The sequence below is a fragment of the Phaseolus vulgaris genome, chromosome 2, assembly GCF_000499845.2.
Source record: "Phaseolus vulgaris cultivar G19833 chromosome 2, P. vulgaris v2.0, whole genome shotgun sequence".
Taxonomy (NCBI): domain Eukaryota; kingdom Viridiplantae; phylum Streptophyta; class Magnoliopsida; order Fabales; family Fabaceae; genus Phaseolus; species Phaseolus vulgaris.
In genome coordinates, this window is record NC_023758.2 from 31,246,528 (window position 1) to 31,269,285 (window position 22,758).

At 33.5% G+C, this 22,758-nt stretch overlaps 3 protein-coding genes across 5 annotated transcripts; all 3 read left to right on the top strand.

The window, feature by feature from the left end:
• Positions 1 to 1,162: 1,162 nt before the first annotated feature.
• On the top strand, positions 1,163 to 7,455 carry LOC137811424 (ASI1-immunoprecipitated protein 3-like). Of its 2 annotated transcripts, XM_068613170.1 has the most exons (8): positions 1,163 to 1,684; positions 1,773 to 1,835; positions 2,041 to 2,805; positions 2,910 to 3,044; positions 5,080 to 5,163; positions 6,606 to 6,662; positions 6,746 to 6,832; positions 6,925 to 7,455. In XM_068613170.1, the coding sequence occupies exons 1-8, from the start codon at positions 1,415 to 1,417 to the stop codon at positions 7,030 to 7,032; spliced, it is 1,569 nt and encodes a 522-aa protein (XP_068469271.1). In that variant the 5' UTR covers positions 1,163 to 1,414; the 3' UTR covers positions 7,033 to 7,455. The 2 variants fall into 2 exon arrangements, with proteins under 2 accessions (XP_068469271.1, XP_068469272.1); XM_068613171.1 differs by lacking the exon at positions 5,080 to 5,163 and having other exon boundaries at positions 1,242 to 1,684.
• Positions 7,456 to 9,697: 2,242 nt separating this feature from the next.
• On the top strand, positions 9,698 to 13,588 carry LOC137811425 (uncharacterized). 2 transcript variants are annotated; one of them, XM_068613172.1, is made up of 3 exons: positions 9,698 to 10,057; positions 10,670 to 12,567; positions 12,875 to 13,588. In XM_068613172.1, exons 2-3 carry the CDS (start codon positions 10,693 to 10,695, stop codon positions 13,202 to 13,204), a joined length of 2,205 nt encoding a protein of 734 aa, XP_068469273.1. In that variant the 5' UTR covers positions 9,698 to 10,057; positions 10,670 to 10,692; the 3' UTR covers positions 13,205 to 13,588. The 2 variants fall into 2 exon arrangements, with proteins under 2 accessions (XP_068469273.1, XP_068469275.1); XM_068613174.1 differs by having other exon boundaries at positions 9,706 to 10,057; positions 10,678 to 12,567.
• Positions 13,589 to 14,501: 913 nt separating this feature from the next.
• Positions 14,502 to 20,539, top strand: LOC137811426 (signal peptide peptidase-like 2). Its single transcript, XM_068613175.1, has 14 exons — positions 14,502 to 14,804; positions 15,001 to 15,159; positions 15,248 to 15,359; positions 15,512 to 15,631; positions 15,843 to 15,994; positions 16,101 to 16,283; positions 16,519 to 16,553; positions 17,729 to 17,885; positions 18,296 to 18,349; positions 19,257 to 19,349; positions 19,436 to 19,578; positions 19,827 to 19,897; positions 20,078 to 20,161; positions 20,295 to 20,539. Exons 1-14 carry the CDS (start codon positions 14,658 to 14,660, stop codon positions 20,414 to 20,416), a joined length of 1,632 nt encoding a protein of 543 aa, XP_068469276.1. The 5' UTR covers positions 14,502 to 14,657; the 3' UTR covers positions 20,417 to 20,539.
• The last annotated feature ends 2,219 nt before the right edge of the window (positions 20,540 to 22,758 follow it).

A 22,758-nucleotide genomic window follows, 5' to 3' on the forward strand; every position in this document is an offset into this window, starting at 1 on the left:
CTAGGTTGGATTATTAAAATACTGATGAACCTCAAATCCAACTTGGTTGGATTATTAAAAAAATTCATCAGTCTCGACCCTTACTCAGTTGAATTATTAAAACGTCGATCAACCTCAACCCCAACTCGATTGAATTGTCAAAATGTTGACTAGTCTTGACTCCAACTTGACTAAATTATTAAAAAGTTGACTATGATCAACCTTGAACCCAACTTGATTGAATTATTAAAATGTTGATCAACATTGACCCCAACTTGACTGGGTTATTAAAGGTTAACTATGACCAATATCGACTACGATTCAGGCGGACATAAGTTCGTTTTCTTAAAATCTAAGGCAAATGTCAACTTTATTTCTAAAGTAATTTGAATAAGATTAATTTATGTCATATTGAAAATGGACAATCTAATATTTCAAGTACAATCATATAACGATTATACACAACTTACATCATAGTTTATTTATGGATTTGTTGTCGATTAAATCACTTCGCCTACCAAACTTGAGAGTCGTGTACCGTTAGTTAGTTAATCCAATATCTTATTAAGATAAATATAACTTATTTAAAGAATCAATTACAAGGTGTATTAATCATTAACATATAAATTAAATAAAATTATAATAAATATCTACTCTTAATACCAAAAATCATTTTAAAGAAAATACAAACTTTAAAGACTAAATAGTACTCTTTAACATTAAAAAAAATGTCTCATTCCAACATAATTTGAGTTGATTTAAACTTTCAATCATAACATTTGATTTAAAAAAATATAAATTTCATTTCCATAATAAAATTTATACAATTGTATTATCGACTCAATTATTCTTATAAAAAACTCTTAATCTCAATTTTAATACAACAATTAATTATATTTTAAATATAATCCATTATGCAGTAGTATTATTAAAATATATATTGAATAGATATTTAATGGTAGTTATATTAGTTAATATTTCATCAATTATATCGTAAATATTTTATTAGTATTATTTATAATAATACTAGTTAATAAATAATATAAAATATAATTACTAATAATACAAAAGTTATTTTCTTCTGTTATTTTTATTCTCTTTAGCTTAATTTAAATATATATTTAATTCTTTTCCATTTCCTCACGTTACATCTAATAATAGCAAAGCTCCCAGAGAATTTGGTGTAGAAGAGGATAAAAGAGCTAAGAAAAAAAAAGAGACAAGAGTATAGAAGTATAACTAAGTCTAATAATAATGAAAATGTGTAGAAATTAAAATTTGAGAAATAATAAAAAAAAGGTGTGGGTTTGGTGGGAGGAGTAAGAGGGTTTGTGCATGCAATGGACTCACCTAAAGCAGTACATTGATTTTTGGTAGGCGAGTTTTGAATTGGCATTGAAGAGGTGAACCGGTGATCGTAACTCACAATTGGAAGATGGTGAATCGTCCTCGCCTGACTCGGGTGGCGACCAGCGATGACGAAGACGAAGCGCTGCGCCCACAACGCACGCGGAAGAGGATGAGGCTTCTGGAGGAAGACAACGATGACGACAATGAAGAAGAAGGAAAAGAAGAGGTACCGGAACCGCCTCAACCTGCGGAGGACGCTAAGCCTATTGGCGACGCTGTTAGGGTTTCGGGCAAAGGAAGAGGCAGGAAAAGGCACTATGACTCCTTCGAGTTCGATGGCATCCAATATACTCTCGTAAGCTTCTTTTTCTCATCAATTCTTCAATTGTAGGGATTTTATGACCACTGTGTAGTTCTAATTTTGGTGTTTTTGGTTTGTGCAGGAGGATCCTGTTCTTCTCGTACCCGAGGAGAAAGGCCAAAAGCCATATGTAGCAATTATTAAGGTACTGTTATCTATTTCCCTTGTCAATTGATATTGGTTGTGATGTTAAATCAAATTGGTAGTCAATTGAATGTTTCATGCCTGATAAATAATTGTTACTCCCCTTTATGAATACTTGTTTGTGTTGAATTGGTGTTGTGGAGGGTTTTCTGCAACTTTTATCTTCTTTCAAGGGACTCGAATTTTAGACGTTTTACTGCTGTCAGGACATTACACAGTCTATCAATGGCAACGTGAAAGTAACTGGACAATGGTTTTATCGCCCAGAAGAAGCTGAGAAAAAAGGAGGTGGAAACTGGCAATCGTGTGATACGAGGGAGCTGTTTTATAGTTTTCATCGTGATGATGTTCCAGCGGAGGCTGTAATGCATAAGTGTGTGGTGCATTTTGTTCCTAGACACAAACAGCTTCCAAAACGTAAGGATCACCCTGGGTTTATTGTACAGAAGGTGTATGACACTGTGGAAAGAAAACTCTGGAGGCTGAGTGATAAGGACTATGAGGATATTAAGCAGCAAGAAATTGATGTTCTTGTTCAAAAGACTCTGGAACGTATTGGTGAACTTCTTGACATTGAGCCTAAGGAAGCCCCTGATGATGACGAGGACCAGATGAAACATAGAAGAAGCTTAAGCTTAAGGAGAAAGAGTGTTTCACCTTCCAATGTTTCAAAGGAAGAGGAGGAAACACTCAGGAGCGAACAACATCCAAAGTCAGAAACACCAGTGACTTATGTAACTAATGCCTCAGAGTATTATGGCATATTGGTAAAATTCAACGCGCTAACTGGAGATAGCCATCGTGACAAATGGTTGGAGAGGTTGCTTCAACGCATTCAGTACATGTGTGATTCTAATGATAGCAAAGAAAGGGACAAAGGATTGGGAAATGTCAATTCTGATGAAATCAACGGTGGAAGCAAGCATATAAGTTCAGAATCAGTAAATGACTGTCAAGATAAGGTTCAGAAGGTGTGATTAATCTCTATTTTGTTCTCTAAATTTATCATTTCCTTATCGGATGATATGAATTCGGTTTCTTTCCCTCATCCCCCACCCCAAATTTTTCTTTACAGAGTTCCAAGTCTTTTATCTGGCCAGATGCTGCTGTATCAGCCATAGTTTCTCTCGAAAAAGCTTCACACGAGGCTCTCTCATCAGATTCTACGAAGTACAACCAAAAGTTGCGGCAATTGGTTTTTAATCTCCAGGTCAGAAGATGACTTTTGCATATACAAGTTATATTCTTGAAAAAAAAAACTAAATATTTCTGCTAAATTCTAAGGTGGAACTTTTAAAATTGTTGATCGATGTTCTGTCATCTTTTAAAAGTAGTGTCTAAAGGTTACAAATGTGAACCATTTATTATCTTTCTATTTAACAAATAATAAGTTGGAAGGTTAGATGATAATGCTATTGCATACTAAGTAATTTATATATGTATGAAACACACTATCTATATCCATGTGTTGTTATCTCTTCTGACGATGGAAAAGAAAGGGAAAAGCTAGTTAGAACGTCTTTATCACAAGTTCTTACAGCAATTTTTAAATCTAAGAACCCGTATTTGCTCAGTCCTTCTGTTGGAGAAGAGTGAGTCGGTTTCCATACTGGAGAATCAGTTCTTATAGAAGAACCCATAAGAACTGTTTTTAAAATAAAAAATAATTTTAGATCCCAGATATAGTTGAGAAAGGAGGGAAAATAACAAGCACTGATACCACCACATCCATGATGACACCTATGGTTGCTGTTGAGTCAGCGTCTACAGTCAAGGTCTAACATCCTCCATCCAATCAACCATCTTTCTTGTGTCTTATGTTCAGACCCATCCATGGAGAAAGGGGAGAGAGGAGAATTTAGATCAGCTGGTTGAGATGACCAAGGAGGCGAAAGAGCGTGTGTGATAAGGTGACGACAAAAGGGTGGGAGGGTAGGGAGGAGAAAGGAGGAAGTGAAGGGAGTATTGCATCATTTGATAGTTAAAAACAAGGAAAAGAAAAAAGATAAACATAAGAACCCAAACATAAGGGTAATTTCTTAACTCTAAGTTGTCAATAGAGGGCCCAAAACAATGCAGAGAACCCAAAATGGGTTTCAGCATTAAGGATAACCTTAGCTGTAACAAAAATTAGATGTTCTTACTTGTATCTTGACCATCATCATAACCTGTGATTTTGAGATTTTTCGCTTGAGAAATCCGTTTGAATATCTATTCTTTGAACTTAAAGCCTAACTCAATCCCCCTAGATTAGCTCGTATAGTGAGGATATTCCAAGCTTTAGAAGAACTAGTTAGGCTCTATCTATATATAGTTGAATGCACGATCTCAACCTCGTAAGAGTTAATGGCTTGTTGGTTGCACAGGATGATGTTTCACTCAACTTTTTTGGTTAGCTTCTTCACATGTAGTATTTTTCTAGACAGCGACAACAAATTCTGATAAATTCTACAAAGGCAGTCTAGTGGTAATCACAAGGACTACCCCCCCACTCATGCCGAAAGCTATGGGCTACGAGCATGGCAATGTAGGTGGTTTAACAATGAATTTAGGATATAATTTGATACTATTTCAAATTTTGGGTCCAGATGTTACTCAACTTTGCTAAATTGAGTTATATGGTAAGGATCACCAAAACCCTATAAGCACTACTTAGGTCTTATTTCCAATCAATATTGAATTTTCACCCCCTACAAGTGGATGCCCAGATGGCTGTATTTTGCAAAGCCTTGCTTAATCTTCTGGATAAATCCTGTAATCATAGGTAGACATTTTTGAGACATTTACAACCAACTCTGATAGGCTACAATTAAGGTGAGCTAGAGGTGATTGCATCTGTAATGACTTTCCAACACCCTAGTACTCACTCACTAGTTATGGGATTGGAGCATGACAATGATCTTAAGCTCTAATGCTGTCTTAGCATTTAAGTTTAAGATCTATTTTAATCCCAGAAATTGGTTTGTATGTTGATGATTGGCCTTGTTGTATGATGGTATACCATATTGTCTTAAGCCCCTAAGAGTTGATGCCTTGTTAGCCTGGCTGAACACCATGATGCTTGACCCAGTCTTTTTGGTCAGTCCTTTGTATGTAGTCTTTTTTAGGCATTGACAATCTCCTCTGAGGGGCTGCATAAGGTTGGCCAGGGATGACCACAACTAAAGCGACTTTTCACTATTCGTGTATATGTTTCTTTCCTGCAAAAATAATAATTTGATTCTATTGTAAATTTTTTTTTACAGAAAAATGCAGTGTTAGCATGCCGTCTGTTAAGCGGAGAATTGGAACCTTCAAAACTATTAAATATGACACCCAATGAATTAAAGGTATGATATATGTCCACATCTTTTACAAAAATATCAATTGGACTATTGAGTTATTTGTTTATGATGAAATGATGAGCTTGTTTCCTAGATTTCCTACCACTGTTTTTTTTTATCTCAGCCATGAAGCATCTTTCTTTTTCTCCATTAGTGAAATACATTAGGCTCAATTAGGAATTTAAGTGATTTGAGTTATTTGTGAACTACCTGAGTTCGACCTGTTAAATGCTCAATCTGAGTTCATTTTTTAGATTATTAAACCTGTCAAGCTTGATGTTAGGCTCAATTATTCTAAACTTTAACTCGAAAATAGTTCCTGAATAACCTGTTTATACCTTAGAAAATTAGAAAAATGAAGATTACATAGATTCTATTGTATAATACCACTAGACTAGCATGTACTTCTATTTTATAGATTACTATCCAGTTTTTAAAAATAGCTATTAAATAATATACATATAAAAATTAAAAATATTTTTAAGGAAAACTTCCACAAAAGCAAAAATAATCAAGTTATAGATGCGCTAGATAAGTCATGTTGAAGCTGTATTTTTCTTTTCCTGAATATGTCAAGGTCATGTTTTTAGTTAGGTTTGTTTGAGCAAATGGATTAAGCCTGAACAACTATTTTTCTTTTCACAAGTCTCGACCTTCTAAAGTAGTCTCTTGCATATTATGCCTATTTGCCGTATATATTTATCTTAAAAGAACATAGTTTTGGCTTGGTTCATTTTTATACAAGAAGCTAGAACATTTACTTGGCCAACGATTCTTTTCAGAATAAAATGAGTTGAGTTACAAACATTTGGATTTAATAAGATCATTTGTAAGTAGTCCTTTTTGAGACATTGGCAACCAATTCTAGTAGGTTGACATTAACAACAAATCTAGGACAACTTCTAATATTATCTTAGAATTTGGGATTAGGACCTAACTCAAGTACACAAATAACCCCTTTGTAGGTGGTATTTTTTGAGAAATTGACAATCTATTTTGATAGACTGAGTTAAGGTGGTCAAGAATTGATTGCAATTAAGGTGACTTTCGAAGATGCATTATAATCCATTGTAGGTACATCTTGAGACTACTCAAATAGTCCTTATTTTAGTGCTTGCTTTGTTTGGAATTTCTCTGTAGGAATCAAGCCTTACTAAGGCAAAGACAAAGCAGTGGTAAATATATATTACATTTTTTGAAATTTTACTTCTGAAATTGACTGATGTTATTCAATTCAAGGGCGCTTTGAAATAACTTTTTATGTTTAAAAAAGCTATTTGCGCTGTCTTCTATGAAAAAACTAAAAATACATGAACACATCAATAACAACTATGAATTGAAGGTATGGTAACCTTTGTCATCAATTTTTGAAATTTGCCTTTGAAAAAAATTGAGCTGCTCGTTGATGCATAACTTCTTATGGCATATGCTAAACGTATGAACTTCAGGAGGGTTTGGTTGCTGACAAAAGAACCGAGAAGCCTCACGAAACCCAACATTTGCAAGTAAAATTTCCATCTACAGTTTTCTTGTCATTAACTATTTAGTGTGAAGATATATGTTAACAGCTTTACTCCCTCTTAAACAGATGACAGATGGCCGCTGCTCAAAATGCATGGAATTTAAGGTGGGTTTGAGAGAGATTATCCATGCTGGAAATAATGAACGATATCAGGTTTGCATCTTTTTAACTTGAGCTCCTATTTCCAAAACTATGTCGTGCACTTTTATGGCCTGGTTTGATTGCTTGTTGCTTTGCCTTTACAGTTGGAATGCGTTTCCTGCGGTCATTCCTGGTATGCCTCACGAGATGAGGTGTCTATGCCTATCATAGATTCATCTGATTCAAAAAGAAACATAGGCACAGCGCCGTAGTAGTCTGTTGCATAATTTAAAGATGTTCAGATGAAGCTGGTGAGGCCCTGTGATTTCAAAGTCAGCCAATGACATCTCTTACAAAACAAGTTAATCGTATATCTCCAGATATTATTTTGCAAGTCAGTCCAGGAAAGATGACCGTAAACATGTATCAATCTTGTACAGTGTTCAGTCACATCATAGCAAAACATTGTTCATAAATAGATTTAGTTCTCCTCATATTTGATTTTCGCATTACATGCAAAAAGCGGTTGTTTTGGGTAATACTTCACATTAACTGACTGATGTTACCTTCTACATAGTAAGGGAATGTTTGTCATAACAGTGAATTTCTTAATTTGACTTTGATTATATATAGGTGCTAACTTTTTAAAGTCATTAATGGTCAAAGTAAAAGTAACATGCTTGGATTTGTGTTTAGCATCTTCCTTATCACTGGATTAAATAAGAGCAAAAGATGTTACCTATGATTGTGACGTGAGGATCACTTATAGGGCACTAGTTACCGTTAGCCCTTTGCTGATACTTTTATTTTGAGCCAAATAAAGGATTGTTGGTGGCATTCTGTTTCTGATGGATTTCTTTTAATTTAATCCGCTAATTTGTGTATGAAAACCTCATCTTTTGGACAGGATGTCAGTTACCAGTCGTGACAAATTTGGGATGCACTAATATTTTGTTCTTTCGTTTCTATTTTCGCCCTGCAAGATAACAATTCTTGATGTTACAGCTACACTGACCTTTATTAATTACCACCCCAACTAAAGAAGAATAAGTTACTCCGCTGATGGCAATCACATTTACTAAATCGTTATGAACCCAAAAAATAATTTTGGCAACATGTGATCCAAATAACTCAGCGTGAATTCAATGTTTTTGCCCAAATAGTTCATTGGAAGAAAGTTCAAGTTATTTACCTGTGAACAAACGGTGACATGACATTAAAATAGGAGGGAACATGATGGCCCCCATTAGTGCGACGGTGACAACTCACCGTGACAATATTCAATTTTTCATCAACCAAATGCAAAAGTTGGACTAAGAGAACCAATTTAATGCTTGAGATGGTCTGCATAATTTGGAGCACAAGTGGAACAAGTAAAGTCAAGGGACTATAAAACCGAGGGTGACCAAGTGTCATTCTCTCTGGATGCACTGTAATGGATCTTAAATTACTCATTAACATGTTCAACGTCATTTTCTGAAATTCATTATTAGTAATATTGTTCTTTCAGAAAATAAACTTATCCACAAGTCCTTTCCTATTTTATAATTATTTATTTGATTAACCATCCAATTCCCTCATTCAGCCTAACCTCCGACAACCACTGTAGCTCATTCTGTTATTGTTTCAGACTTTTCCTTTTTGCTTTTGTTCTTCTCATCTTCAATTCTGTCCACATTTTATCTCTGATAATACCACTAATTCATATATAGTAGTAAAAAAGGTGGGAACTTTGTTGGTTTCGACTACACCCATTTAATTCTGTACTTTGATAGGAATAAGATCGCAAGACTAAACTATATTAATCTTTTTTAGACTTGATGTTTAATAGAGTAAAACTTTTATTTATTTCATCAAGTTTCATGTGTTAACTCCTTTGTAAACCAATTCAATCCTAACCAATTATATATGATACTACTGATGTTTATCAGTTATTACATAATTTACCAAAAATATGGATTAGTAGCATCTTGTAGATTTATGGTCAAAACAATGTGTAGGATCCTAACATTAACATTTGAGTTTTGAATTCTATGATAAATGATTTTATATTTTTCTTACAATAATTTTGTATCAATTTTTAAAAAGTTTAAATATTGTTTTTGTGTTTTAACCTTTAACACGTTAATATTCTATTTCTTATTTAATGCTAAGAATATTTATTATCTTAGCATGCAGAGAGATGAATTATTGATTTCATGGAAGAGTTTCACCCTTTATGGGGTTATTTGTCTTTTCACATGGCTGCACGCACGCTCTATAGCGGCTCACTTTACTTTACCGTGCTTCTTTGGTCCCATGCTGATCGCTGAGTGAGACAAAAGAAAAAGGCAAATAATAATAAAATTAACTAGTTTTTTTTATCTATTTTGAATTTTTAATTTGTTCAACTTGTTTTTTTTTTACTGTTGAAATATGTTATGTTATTCTCAGGTAACAAAATATTTTAATGATTTTTTTTTTTTTAATGTAATTGTTCCAAACAAGAGTTTTTGACCGATTAAAACATCAAGTTAAAAAAAAAAATGTATTTTTAGTTAGTATGTAATCTATTTTTCTTTCTTTCTTATGTATTATTTTATATATACTAAAAAAATTATTTTAATTAGTCTTATTGTTGATCTAATTCAAAAATAAATATTATTTTTCCTTTAAAATTGACTATTCATAATTCTTTGACTTCAACTGTACTATATTAATGTTCTTATGTATAAATATCGATAAACACAATCTCTTTATACGTAATATTCGACTCTCTTTATACGTAATATTTGACTCGCCAATCACTAGTTAAACTCCATATATATTTTAATAATTAAAGAATATATTCAACATTTTTATGACATGTGGATAAAATTGAATGTGAAAAAGAAATGTAAGGAGGAAAATGAAGAATTTTTGAGCCTAGTAAATAATAATAAAAAAAAGAGAGAAAAAGAGAACACAGCATAATGATGGTGTTCGAGGACATTGGCTTTAGTAGCATAGACATATACAGAAGATCATCTGTTCAGTGTCTCTTCTTTCCCCTCCTTTTCATGTGAGAGAGACTTCATTGTTCTTCTCTGTTCTCTAGTTACCCTTCTACCTTCACTTTTTCACACCATTTATCATGCTTCACTCCTTCTTCTTCTTCCCACTGTCTTTGCTTTTTGTTTCCGAATTCTGATTTTCCAAGGAGCCAAGAAGGATTGCTCTTTCTTCGGTTACATTCTTGGAGACTTTTTGATCAAGTTTGGAGCCAATGATTGTGTGTTGACACTCGTTCTTTTCATCACTTCTCCAACAACTACTTCAGTATGGCCCTTTCCTTTTACTGCTTTCCATTTCTTGTAATTTCCTACTGTTATGGTTTGGTATTAAAGTGAGCTTTATTTGAATTTTTCGAATATTGCACTTAACATTCGCGCTGCAATTACCATCCTTGTAATTACTTTACTCAAATTCTGGGTGTTGCGCATGTTTTTACCTTTTCCTTTTGCAATTTTTTTGGCTACAGATCACTTAGGATCCTTTTTTTGGAGGGAATAAAAATTGTTATTTTCAAGTTTTTCTGCAAGCCAATTTCTAACTTCTGACTACATACACTGGAAATTTTTTTTGCAATTGCAAGTTTGTAGATATCTGTTGTCAGTGTAGGTGGCGTTTTTACTTGCAATTAGCAGTTTGTTGTGAAATATTATCACATTCTGTTTGAATTGTGATTTTCAGCAGTTTATGTTAAAATTCAGGGCCGAACCATTATTGATAATTCTGTGTTGTCTGGGAAGCTGAACTAAATATTCGTAGATTAGTTGCAAAACTAAGATTTAAAGCTCTTTCAATTACACACCAAATGCAACATTGTGTTAAGTTCAATTTGATCTCTCTTGCAAAGTAATCATTTTTTTTTAATTTTCCTTTGAATAGCATTGCAGGGTTGTAGTGTGTGAATGGGGCAAGAATTGAAGTTGGATCTCAACGAGAAGTCTTCCGTGGGTCTTAGTCCCGATACTGTTCTTCCATCTCAGCAATATTGTTTGAATGTGAAGAAAATATATAAAAATGGGAAATCCACTGGGAAAGATGAATTTTTGAAACTAAAAGAGAACTTTGCTGATATCAATTTTGGTAGGTTCCGTAATTCTTCTTCACATAAGAGCCTTCCCTGTAGATCTCATGAACTGGAAGGTAATTTAGAAATGAGAAAAGTTTCCATGCATAAGATTTCAGAGCAAGTTATAAGTATAAAGAAAATGGGCACCATTAGGGGAAGGAAAAAAATAGAAATTTCATGTAGTAGTAGTGATGCTTCTTTTTCGGGTAGTGTTGTTGATTCTCTGTGTGGTTCAGATGATGAAAGTATGGACGAGAGACCTTCTGTAATATCTCAGGACTCAAATTTAGGTTCACCATCTCCATCTGTTTCTGGTTCCTGGGCTGGGATGGAGAACAAGACTTCAAATGGCTATATTGAATTTTGCTTAAATTCGGATGTTTGGGATGGGAAATATGGTGCGGTAGAAGGGATTGGTTCTATAAATACAGAAATCAGAGGTGACAAGGTTGCTGGTTCACTAATCGATGGTAGTTATCATCTTAAAAATGATTCAGTTCATGGATTAAGAAAGCCAGATTCTTCCATGGTTGAAATCTCTTGCATGCAATCTCCATCCGAGAGTGAATGCTCCCCAAGAGCAAGTCCAAAAGTCTCACTCAGCTCTATCAGGAAAAGGCTAAATTCATTCACAAAGTCAAAAACTTTGACAAGTCCAGTGAGTTGTGTGCTGGAAACTACTGAGGTCAAATTAACTGGGACTAGAAATGGTACAAGAAACAGGACTTATCAGAGATCTTTGCTAAATGACTTCTCTAACACAACAAAGCATTCTGACATTATTTCCGAGTTTATCAATAGAGATATACAGTTTTCAGGTCTATCTTGTTCACCTGTTCATCTTCATGGCAAACTCAAGCTGAAAAACAAACATGGACTGCCAGTTTATGAGTTCAAGGTAAAGTGCCCTGAAGATGTTTTTGTGGCAAAGAGCTGGAAATCAGACAATGCTTTCAACTGGGTGTATACCTTTCACTCAATGGATAAAAGAAAGAAAAGTACAGCCTCTGACTTGGGGTCCCATTATTCTGACAAAGATTTATCAATGGTAGCACAGATGCTAGTTTCTTCTGATTCATGTTCGAAATTAGAAGTTGGAATGTTTGACAACTCTATGGTGGCAGAATTTGTGTTGTTTGACCTTGCACGCTCAAGAGAAAGTGTTTCACCTGAAAAAAAGTCGTGTAGCGAGCAAAATTGTTCTGACACTCTAAAAGATTCCCGTGTAGGAATGAAGAGAGAAACTTTGAGACCAGTTGAAGAGACTTTGGCAACTAAAAGCAAGCCTATATCAAGCACTGCATGTTTTAACAATTCAAATGCTTATCCTTTGTCATCCACAGAATTGTATTCAAACCCTGAAATGGCTGCCATTGTTTTGCAAATTCCTTTTGGCAAGAGAGAAAACTTGAAATGCGAAAGGAAGGATAGAATAAAGGCTGAAGCGTATTCCAAACAAAGTGACCTCTCTTATAACGGAAAAGTCCTAGAACAGGTGAAGGTGGTACTACCAAGTGGCAACCATGGCTTGGCAAGTGGTGAAAGCCAGGGTCCATCATCATTGCTTGATCGATTGAAACATGGTGGAGGTTGTGATTGTGGTGGCTGGGACATGGCCTGTCCCCTTATTCTTTTAGGCAATCCTGGTGTTCAATTTGCTGAAGACCACCCTCTTATGGAGGAATATCAAACTCTGGAACTTTTTACTCAGGTAAAGCTTCAATTTCACATGAACTCTTTAGTGAAAAAGACTTCAAATAGTCATGCATTTACTTTTCTTTTCTTTTACTTTTTTGTATTTTCTCTTTCCGAATAAAGATATAAGCATCCAGAATAGGATAACAAACAAAAAGATACTGACTCTATACTGCTAAGTGGTGTAATTCCAAAGACATGCTTCTGCATATGTGATTCCAATTGGACCTTTTCTGTTTCATTCAGTGCAACACTTTTAACACACTTCGTTTGTGAGGTTCTCATTGTTTTCTCTGGTACTTATTTCTCCTTCTGGTGCATAGGGAGTCAAAGAACGAACTCCTACCTTTGGCATGAAGATGGTGGAGGAGGGACAATATGAAGTTGATTTCCATGCACAGTTATCCATATTACAAGCTTTCTCCATTAGTGTTGCTATTTTGCATGGCACCTCCACCTTCGGTGCTGCAGGGCTGGAGAAAAACAAACAGATTTCTCGACGCAATTCATTGAAAATGCTTCTTGAAGAGGAAGTAGAGATATTGATGAACTCAGTGACCAAAGAAGAGAAAAAGAATGTGGCCAAGATTCAGAAAGGAATTCCTCGACCCTATGTGCTAAACCCACCTTTTTCTCCTATTGCTCGTGTATAAAAGTGTAGAGTACACCTGATCCAACTGAGATATTTCTGCCAGCTTTGAGTCCATTGTTTAAGCCATTGCTATTGCTGGTTTGACCTTGAAGTTGGTAGCAAATGCGTAGAAAGACCATGCAGAGAACAGGATTTACATGAATACAAGTAGGAGATGCTACATTCTCTCTGGGTCTGTGCTATTGTTCATGATGTCAAAAGCATATATACTGTCACCCTCAATGCCCTGCTATCATCAAGAAAATGTGAATCATTGTTTGTAACACCAAATAGAACAGAATATTTTACAGAAAATTGTTGTAGCATGCATTCTAGTCCTTTCTGTATGTAAACATTCAGAAATCAAATGATAATGGAAATCAATCCATTAATTTGTTCAATAAAACTTGCTATTGCGTGGGATAAATCACAACCGTGTTTCAAAGTCATGTGCATAAATTTCTTCATAAACATTTTTAAGAAAAACAATACGAACAAATATATTTTTTCCAGTAAACTAATTAGTTTTTTTATAAGTTAACTTTTAGAAATGATCTTATTTTAAATTTATTTTTTACTTAAACATAATTGAGTTTTAATTTATTAAAAAAATAGTTTTTTTTTTCTTTTGTGAAATCACTTCTTATAAAATAATTTTTAGCAATTATATATATCATTCATATTTAAAAAAAATAAATCATATACATCTACATGCATTAATAAGTCATTGATCCGAGCATTGAATTTGCTACTCTGGATTCAGCACTATCATATTTCATTTTGAACTAATTATAAGGAAAAAACTAGCATATTTAAATATAAAATATATTTTCATTATTTTTATTTTATGATACTATTCTAAAATATTTTTTAATAATTGAATTGTTATTTGGAATGGTTTTATTTTTTATAACATTTTAATTAAATACACTTTAAAAAGAGTATTTTTATAATAAAATTAAATAATACTAATATCTTTGCATATAAAGTTATTATTATTAATCGAAAAAATTATATTTATTTCTGTATTGAATTACACTTATATGCTTTTTTTTTGAAATAATAATATTTAACTTTTTTAATATAATACTTATATATAATAATAATTTGTAATAAAAGAATATTTAACTTTTAGTTTTTACAGTTTTGTATTTAAGTTTATTTAATGTGTAGATGAAATATACTACTTCACTAAAAGTATAAAAAATAAGAATGTAATTTTTTAGAGTCTTAAAATATGTGAATGAATATTTTAAAATTGGAAGATAAGTGTGAATTAGAAATTAGAATAACCTGATGAAGCAGGTAATTTCCTCTTTAAATAATAACAGTAAAATGCCTGATGTTTTTTATTTCTAACGAATGGATCAAAATAGAAAGTGGATTTTTCCGAGACGCGGCGGCGTGTGTCTCTCCTCGTTTCAACTATGAGTTGGTAATGATTTGTAAATCTTGTTTGAGGTGAGACTGCATCCATGGCTTCGGAGAAGATCTGCTCGATTCTCTTGTTTTCTGCAGTCATATTGCTTCTCCGTGACGCCCCTTCTGTCTTAGCTGGGGACATAGTTCACGATGACGATTCAACACCCAAGAAGCCGGGTTGCGCCAACCAGTTCGTTCTGGTATACCCACTTTAAAAAGTTCAGTTCTTTTTCGCTTTTCATTTCTGGGTTTCTCTCATCGCACTAGAGCATGCATGGTCATGGAGCATCATAATCATATTGTCCAGAATTAGACAACATTTGAGCGTTTAGTACTTGAGCAATCGATTAGCCTCGAGTTCAATCCAACTTGTGATGAACTTGTAATAATTGTCAGGTAAAAGTGCAAACCTGGGTCAACGGTGTAGAGGATGCTGAATTTGTTGGTGTGGGTGCCAGATTTGGCAGAGCCATTGTGTCAAAAGAGAAGAATGCACGACATACACGCCTTATTCTTTCAGATCCTCGTGACTGTTGCAGCCCGCCAAAGAATAAGGTTCTTTCTTCACTTGTGTGGTGTTGTAGTGTGCTTTGGTCACTGGTGTAGCTAAGTATTGAATGTTAGTAGTTGTCTAAACTGTCAGCTTGTGGGAGATGTCATTATGGTGGATCGAGGCAACTGTACATTCACAAGAAAGGCAAATACTGCACAGAATGCTAATGCTTCAGCCATCCTCATTATAAATAACCAAAAAGGTAAAAAGATATTAAGTATTTTTTTTCCTTTTTGCTTTTTTTTTGTGTGCGGGGTTGTTATTTTAGTAGTTGGCGAGGAGTTGCTTGGCTGTTATGTCTAGTTCGTATGCCTATTTCTCTTTTCATATCAAATTTGTTTTTGTTGTTTGCAGAACTTTACAAGATGGTTTGCGATCCTGATGAAACTGATTTGAACATACATATACCTGCAGTCATGCTTCCACTAGATGCAGGTACAAGGCTGGAAAAAATGCTGACAAGTACTTCATCTGGTGAGCTTTCTTTCGATTTTCAAAATATCTCTGGATGTTTTCTTGTGCATGCTATGTGGATCTTGTAATAGTTTCTGTTTAATGCAGTTAGCTAAGTGATGGTCACAACATCTTTAATGCTTATGAGGAGATTCTTGTAATTACAATGCAACTGCTACTTTTGTTTTTCCTGTAAGGGAGGGAGCTTCTAAACTTTTTTGCCATCTTGCAGTGTCTGTGCAGCTATACTCACCACGTAGACCATCTGTTGACATAGCAGAAGTATTTCTTTGGATGATGGCAGTTCTTACCATATTGTGTGCATCATATTGGTCAGCTTGGACAGCCCGAGAATCAGCTATTGAACAAGATAAGCTCCTAAAGGTCTGTTTTTCCTATTCTTTCAGTATTCCCTCAAGTTGGATTTTCATTGTTGTCTTAATATGTTTTTGATCCCACCACTTACTCTCAATTTCTTCTTTTCTTATAGGATGCTTCAGATGAAATCCCAAACACTAAATATGCTAGTGTTAATGGAGTTGTAAATATGAACGTGAAAGCTGCAGTCCTTTTTGTTGTATTTGCTTCATGTTTCCTGTTTATGCTTTACAAACTGATGTCGTCGTGGTTCATTGAGGTTTTGGTTGTTCTCTTCTGTATTGGTGGGATTGAGGTATTAACTTCCAATAAATCAGTCTAAACTTTATATTTTTGCATCTGTATTAGGAAAAAAACATATCTATGCAGGAAAAAGAAGGGCACAACATTAACTTCTATGACATAGCATGAATGCATGTTATAAAAACTCTCTGCTGCCATTACCGAATACAAACTCTCTGTCTTTCCTTCAATTGGCATGCTATTCTCTACCAAGTCATCGGTAACCACATGTTTTCTTGTATCTGTAGGGCTTGCAAACTTGTTTGGTTGCTCTTTTGTCCAGGTGTGGTATATTATCTTTAATGAATGTTATTATGAATTTTTGGTCTTAGTATCCATCTGTTAAGATTGTTATATTTTATTTTTTTAAACAATTCCTCTTTGATTGTTTGAGAAGCTCATATTAGATATGGGGAGAGTTGACATATATGTTTAATAACCCCTGTTGGATTTTAAATGGGTTGCCTTCTTATTTGCATGATCAGCTTTAGGCCTTAAGCAGTTATCTTTCCTTTTCATTTAAATGCATATTTAATTAATTATTTTCAAATCTTAGACTAGAAATTCATGTAAGCTATTATATGAGCTTGATATTTTGTGCAGAAGTTGTTATCAATATAGAAAAGTACTAACTGTAACCTTCCAATATGTGCTTTTTCTTGCACATAATCTGCAACAAAGTGAATGTTGTGGTTGTGACTGTTTTGATAGAAAAAGAGCTGTATAGTCAGTGGTAGTCAGTAAAAACAGCCAAGGCTTTGCTTAGTGCTGATGGTGCATTTCTTTCCCGTCTCTTCTTCCGTAGACCTGGTATTTTGTACAATCCTTTTATAATTCTAGGATGATTTTACCATGCAGAATAAAGGTCATGTACACATTTTCGAGAAGTCTGTCACTCATTTAATTCTCCAGAAGATATCATGAAAATAGTTAAATTGTTAGATATTTCTGGAGACATCAGGTCTAATGGACTTGCACACTCACATAAACATTCGTGCAGACACTCTGCCACAAAGCTGACTAAATGACTGAGAAAAGGATTTTCTAGGTGTAATCAGCATTTTTAGTATTTAAGAAGACTAACTACAATGAACTTATTTTGATCTTTCATTAATTTTGTGAAGATGTGCTATAAATTTTTTAGTAAACTTAATTTTTGTATGCAGGAATAACAAGAGATGTTGATAATCTTATCGCATTTTGTTTACAAATATATATTATATAAATATAAATGTTTCAAATGATATTTTGTAATTTTGAAAATCATGTCATAAGGTAAATTATCTTCTTTCCTCACGTTTGGTAGAGTAATTTTCAAAGTTTAAGAATCTCTGTTATAATGTTTGATTTTGCACCCTTTCATCCTGTATGTCCTTTTTAATTGAAGTTATCAGTTTGTTCCTCACTTCCTCCATGATGTTAACTCATAGAAGAAACTTACATTGTTTTCCTGTGCAGGTGGTTCAAGCATGCTGGAGAGGCATACATCAAAGTACCTTTTTTGGGATCTATCTCATACCTGACTTTGGCTGTTTCTCCATTCTGTACAACATTTGCCGTTCTTTGGGCAGTTTATCGTAACAATTCCTTTGCCTGGATTTGTCAAGATATACTCGTAAGGATAAATATTTCTCCAGTCTTACATATCACGTAGACACTCAAGGTCTAAAGAAAGTTTGTCTTTTTTGTTATTTTCAAAGGTCATAATTTAGTTGTGCTTTATATGCATAAATTGTAAAATGCGCAGCCATTTGCCTCTGCTACATTCGACAAGGAAATTTAATAGCCTGGCAGGATTGTCAAATGGGTGCTTTTGGTCAAAGCTTCTTTTGGATCCTTATTTCTAAATGCATCTTTTTCATAATATTTCCTTGCCCTGACTGTACAAAGATAATGAACTTTGCTATTTTAAATATATGATATGAAAATCTGTTGATATGTTTATACTTAACGGGATATTTCCTTGCCATTTTTATACTTACTGTCCATTTAATCATAATTTATTTTTCATGGTTGTTCTGACAGGGAATTGCACTGATTATAACTGTTCTACAGATTGTACATGTACCAAATCTTAAGGTAATTATTTGAACTCACATTATTATGTTTGTGCTGTGCTTTATGTTAAACATGATAAAATTATTCTTGAATTCTGTTACTTTGCAGTAGAAACCATTGAATGGGCATTTTGATATTTACTTTCACAATTTTTTGATACATCTTTTACTAGGAAGAAATTAACTAACAACGTATTTAATTTGTATCTGGTGTTGCATTGTCTCTATTTGGTCAGCAAGCACTCCCTTCTGAAGTTTGTCAAGTTAGAGAAGTTGTCTTGATATATTTATGCGACATGAAATGTTTCTTTTTAGAAAATCAAGGTCTTGTTCTGGGTGTTTCAGGTTTTTAAATTTTTAGTTCAAATGCAAATTTAAAAACAAAAATGTGTTCGGCTAAAATGGTAAAATGTGGTGGCTTACACAGCATGTTGGGGAACACCTGAAGATAATTGGGATCAGCTTTGGACATGATATGCATTTAGTTACCTACTTTGATTCTTTTTTATTATTTTTTATTTCTTAGTTGTACCAAAAAAAGCTAAAATGGTAAAGTTGGGCTGAATTGATTGTTAACCAAGTTTCAAAACACTTTTAACTTAATTTTTAAGACGTAAAAAAAATGTCTTTTAAATGCTACTTTTGGTATGCACTTGGAAAACATCCTCAAAAATCAACTATTAAAATAGGAGAACTGAAGACTTAAATATTCTACCGAACATCTTATATCACTCAACGTGGGACTTATATACATTCCATAATACCAAAGTTCCTGCCATATCGATATTATTATCACCACCAACACTACTACCATCGACTATTGTTGCAATCAAGGTCATCACCCAAAAAAACTAAAACTAAAATTGGTTTGCAACCATCCCAAATACCCAAGACACTTGTGTAAAATATTTGGCTGTTTCCTGAATCAGGTTGGTACCGTTCTTATCGGCTGTGCCTTCATCTACGACATCTTTTGGGTGTTTGTCTCAAAGAAGTTCTTCAAGGAAAGTGTCATGATTGTGGTTAGTACTATGCTCCATTCTATTGCATGACAGTCACTAAGACCCTATGTATTTACTATTTTAATTTTGCTTACTTTTTCTCATAGGTAGCCCGAGGTGATCGAAGTGGAGAAGATGGAATTCCAATGTTACTAAAGTTCCCACGTATTTTTGATCCATGGGGTGGTTACAGCATCATAGGTTTCGGAGACATCCTTTTACCTGGAATGCTGGTGGCATTCTCACTCAGGTTTTTTTCCCCCTCTCTTGCATGACTTGTCTCAACGCAAAATTTGATTATTAATATTTTCCAAATTTTATGGATTGGAATCTTTGCTTCAGCATGTTTCCAGGAATTTTTCTTTGACAATAATAGCATCAGAAGGTAGAACAAAGGAATTTTGAGATCTTAAAACTCCAATTTTCGAGATCTTAAAGTACTGTTTTGGCAATAGGTGAGGAAAAAGCTTTTCTGACCAAAATGGTACGTGTTTGCAGGTACGATTGGCTGGCAAACAAGAGCCTTAGAGGTGGATATTTCCTGTGGGCAATGTGTGCATATGGCTTTGGTGAGAATCAAACACCAATCACCTTCTCTGTTGTTTCTTCAGTAACATTTCTCTTCAGCTATTAGAATAATTTTACGGGAACTTCTTTCTTCTCCTTTTCTTTAATTACTGATTTGAAGGTTACATCATTGATTGGGGGAATACATAAGCATGACCTGACTTTTTTCCTAATGCTGGTAGGTCTTTTGATTACGTACGTGGCACTAAACTTGATGGACGGACATGGCCAACCAGCACTATTATACATCGTTCCATTTACCCTTGGTACTTCTGATGCAAAATGTTATTTTGTTATGGTTTCATATTAAGATAAGAAATAACTGAAGCCATAATCTATCTATGAAACTGTAGCAATATATAGTTAGGTGCTTACTTTTTCATGCATTGATTAATGCAGGAACCTTGATGACATTGGGGCAGAAGAGAGGAGATTTGAAGGGTTTGTGGACAAGTGGAGAACCTCAAAAACCCTGCCCACATTTAAGACTCCAACACAGTGGAGAATTAAGCCTTGAATGAAGTTGTAACATTATTTGTAACTCTGTACCTTACAAAGCCATAATTAGCACCAATCCCCTTTTAACAGAGCAAGGGAATCACATTTATAGAAATAGTCTACATTTAGTGTAGAGTTTGTTCCAATAGTACTGCGTAGAAATCTCTAATTCTTCACTGTCATACTACTACCACCAATTACTGCATGATCTGCGTTCTGTGATGGTTTTGTGCCTATGCCCTTGGAGTTTTGTACCCAGGCAAGCTAATGGATTATATACTTCCTCCATTCCAATCCAAAATCATTCACAATTAATGTTTTTAATGAAGATTAAAAGAAATTATTTGAAGAAATGGGATGGGAGTTAATCATATTAGAATGTTCCAAGACAATAGTATTCTATAAGAAGATAATAGAAATCAAAGTTCTAATATTCCATTCACAACTCAACATCAATAAATATGATTTTTTAAAAATGCTAAAACATCAATAAAAGTAAAATGTAGGGAATAATATATGATAAACAACACCTAATTTTGCCTTTAATTTAGTTTGGTGTTTCAAGTTTTATATATTTGAAAGTTTTCCTTTTGCTTTAACATCTTTTTTTTTTGGTAGAAGCAAACAATTTGTGTGACAATTGTCACAATGGGAAAATTTGTGGTGGGAAATTATGGATGCAATTACCATGATTTCAGGAGATGCAATAAAAAATTGAGAAATATGACTCACCTTTTAGGCAGCTATTGTAAATATAATAATAAATCAGTGTGAAGGTGGAAATAAAAAATGTATTTTCTATTTAAATTGAAAGAATATTGTAATACGATACTAATTTCTATTTTCTTAGTGATGTTTAAGTATAGATTAGAATGAGTGGTCTACAATAATAAGGACATGTCGATTTTGTCTTCATTTGATAGGGAAATTAGCTAAAGAGCTTCAAAGTTTCATACCTCATGCATCAAAATTGTCATGTAAATAATTTTTTGAAGCTAATTTGTCTCCTGATCTTGCATTTGGCTAGCTATCATTTACAAAGACTGACACCAAATAGTTTCAAATTCTATCTTTTTAAAGTTATTTTGTTCTTCTATTTTAAGATTAACAATTTTGGGATAAAATTTTGTTGGAAGTTGCTTCTCAATATGTCTTTTAGTCTTAGCTATGAAATGATTGTATCAAATATAGATAATAATCTCACCATATCTAAGAAATGTTCAGTTTTCCTATTACAAGGTATCAAAGTAGCGTGAGTCTAGCTAGTCAGATTCATAATTTTAATCAAATTAAAAATTAAAATTAAAAATAATTAAAAAGGTATTCTTTATTAACACTTATAGGTTAAGTTTTAATTATTGATTATTATAAATTATTTAACATATACAAGCAAAAATATTTTTATTTTATTTAATCAATTAAAATTAAAAAATACTTACATAATTAAATATTCTTTCATATATATATAAAGTTTAACGCATAAACAAAATGTTAAGAAAACTAATGTGAAAAGAGGAAAAAAAATATAAAGTATTAAAATGAAGAAACAAAACAGAAAGTCAAGGCACCTCGAGGGATATTTTAGAATTAAATTATGGATTAAATAAAGGTTTTGAGGTAATTATTGTGTCAAAGCATAACTTATAGTGGTGGATGGATATAGAAAAAAGGTATGTAGAGGTGGAAAAAAACGATAAATTGGTATCAAGAAAATACCATGGAAACTAAGAAATGATATTAAGATACATTTTGAGAGATAGATGGTTGGATGGAAAGGAACTAATACATACATATTTGAGATTATGCAACAATTCAAAGTTCAAAAGTGCAAACATTGAAAAATTAGGAAGATAGTAAGAAAATGTATGAGAATGGTGTTTGAAGTGGTTAAGAGGGTGATTCAAATGGAAAAATCCAGGTTGAGATGCTAATGCATGAGTTAAAAAAGAAAGAAGGATGAGGAGATTTTGGTGTACATAGTTAGTGAGCATACAATAAATTACAAAAAAAAGGAGGGATAATGGAAAGGATGACATGTTTTATAGTCAATTTTGGAAGATTAAAACTACATTGTTAGCTTAATTTTGGGCTTAGAGTGTGTTTTTGTACTCATTAAGGACAATTTATGTCACATGTGAGTCAGTCTTAACAATAAAATAAAATATGTTTTATGTGTAGTCTATCTAATTGAGGAGATATGTCATTTGTTCTTTTATTACAATATAACACTTAGAATGTGAAATATGTGTAACACATGGATAGGTGTTAAAATTGTACATCATAACCAACATGTTCACCATTTTCACCTATTCAATATTTTGGACTTGAAAATGAAAGGTAATCAAGTTTGGAAGTGTGTGTGGGT

What these genes read in the sequence shown, in the direction of transcription:
- LOC137811425 (XM_068613172.1), top strand. Translation starts at nt 10,693, where the DNA reads ATGGGGCAAGAATTGAAGTTGGATCTCAACGAGAAGTCTTCCGTGGGT. An exon ending in CTCTGGAACTTTTTACTCAG is followed by an intron (nt 12,568 to 12,874) that starts GTAAAGCTTCAA and finishes TCTGGTGCATAG; the next exon opens with GGAGTCAAAGAACGAACTCC.
- LOC137811424 (XM_068613170.1), top strand. Translation starts at nt 1,415, where the DNA reads ATGGTGAATCGTCCTCGCCTGACTCGGGTGGCGACCAGCGATGACGAA. An exon ending in CATATGTAGCAATTATTAAG is followed by an intron (nt 1,836 to 2,040) that starts GTACTGTTATCT and finishes TACTGCTGTCAG; the next exon opens with GACATTACACAGTCTATCAA. An exon ending in GAAATAATGAACGATATCAG is followed by an intron (nt 6,833 to 6,924) that starts GTTTGCATCTTT and finishes TTGCCTTTACAG; the next exon opens with TTGGAATGCGTTTCCTGCGG.
- LOC137811426 (XM_068613175.1), top strand. Translation starts at nt 14,658, where the DNA reads ATGGCTTCGGAGAAGATCTGCTCGATTCTCTTGTTTTCTGCAGTCATA. An exon ending in TCTGTATTGGTGGGATTGAG is followed by an intron (nt 16,284 to 16,518) that starts GTATTAACTTCC and finishes TTGTATCTGTAG; the next exon opens with GGCTTGCAAACTTGTTTGGT. An exon ending in TACATGTACCAAATCTTAAG is followed by an intron (nt 18,350 to 19,256) that starts GTAATTATTTGA and finishes TTCCTGAATCAG; the next exon opens with GTTGGTACCGTTCTTATCGG.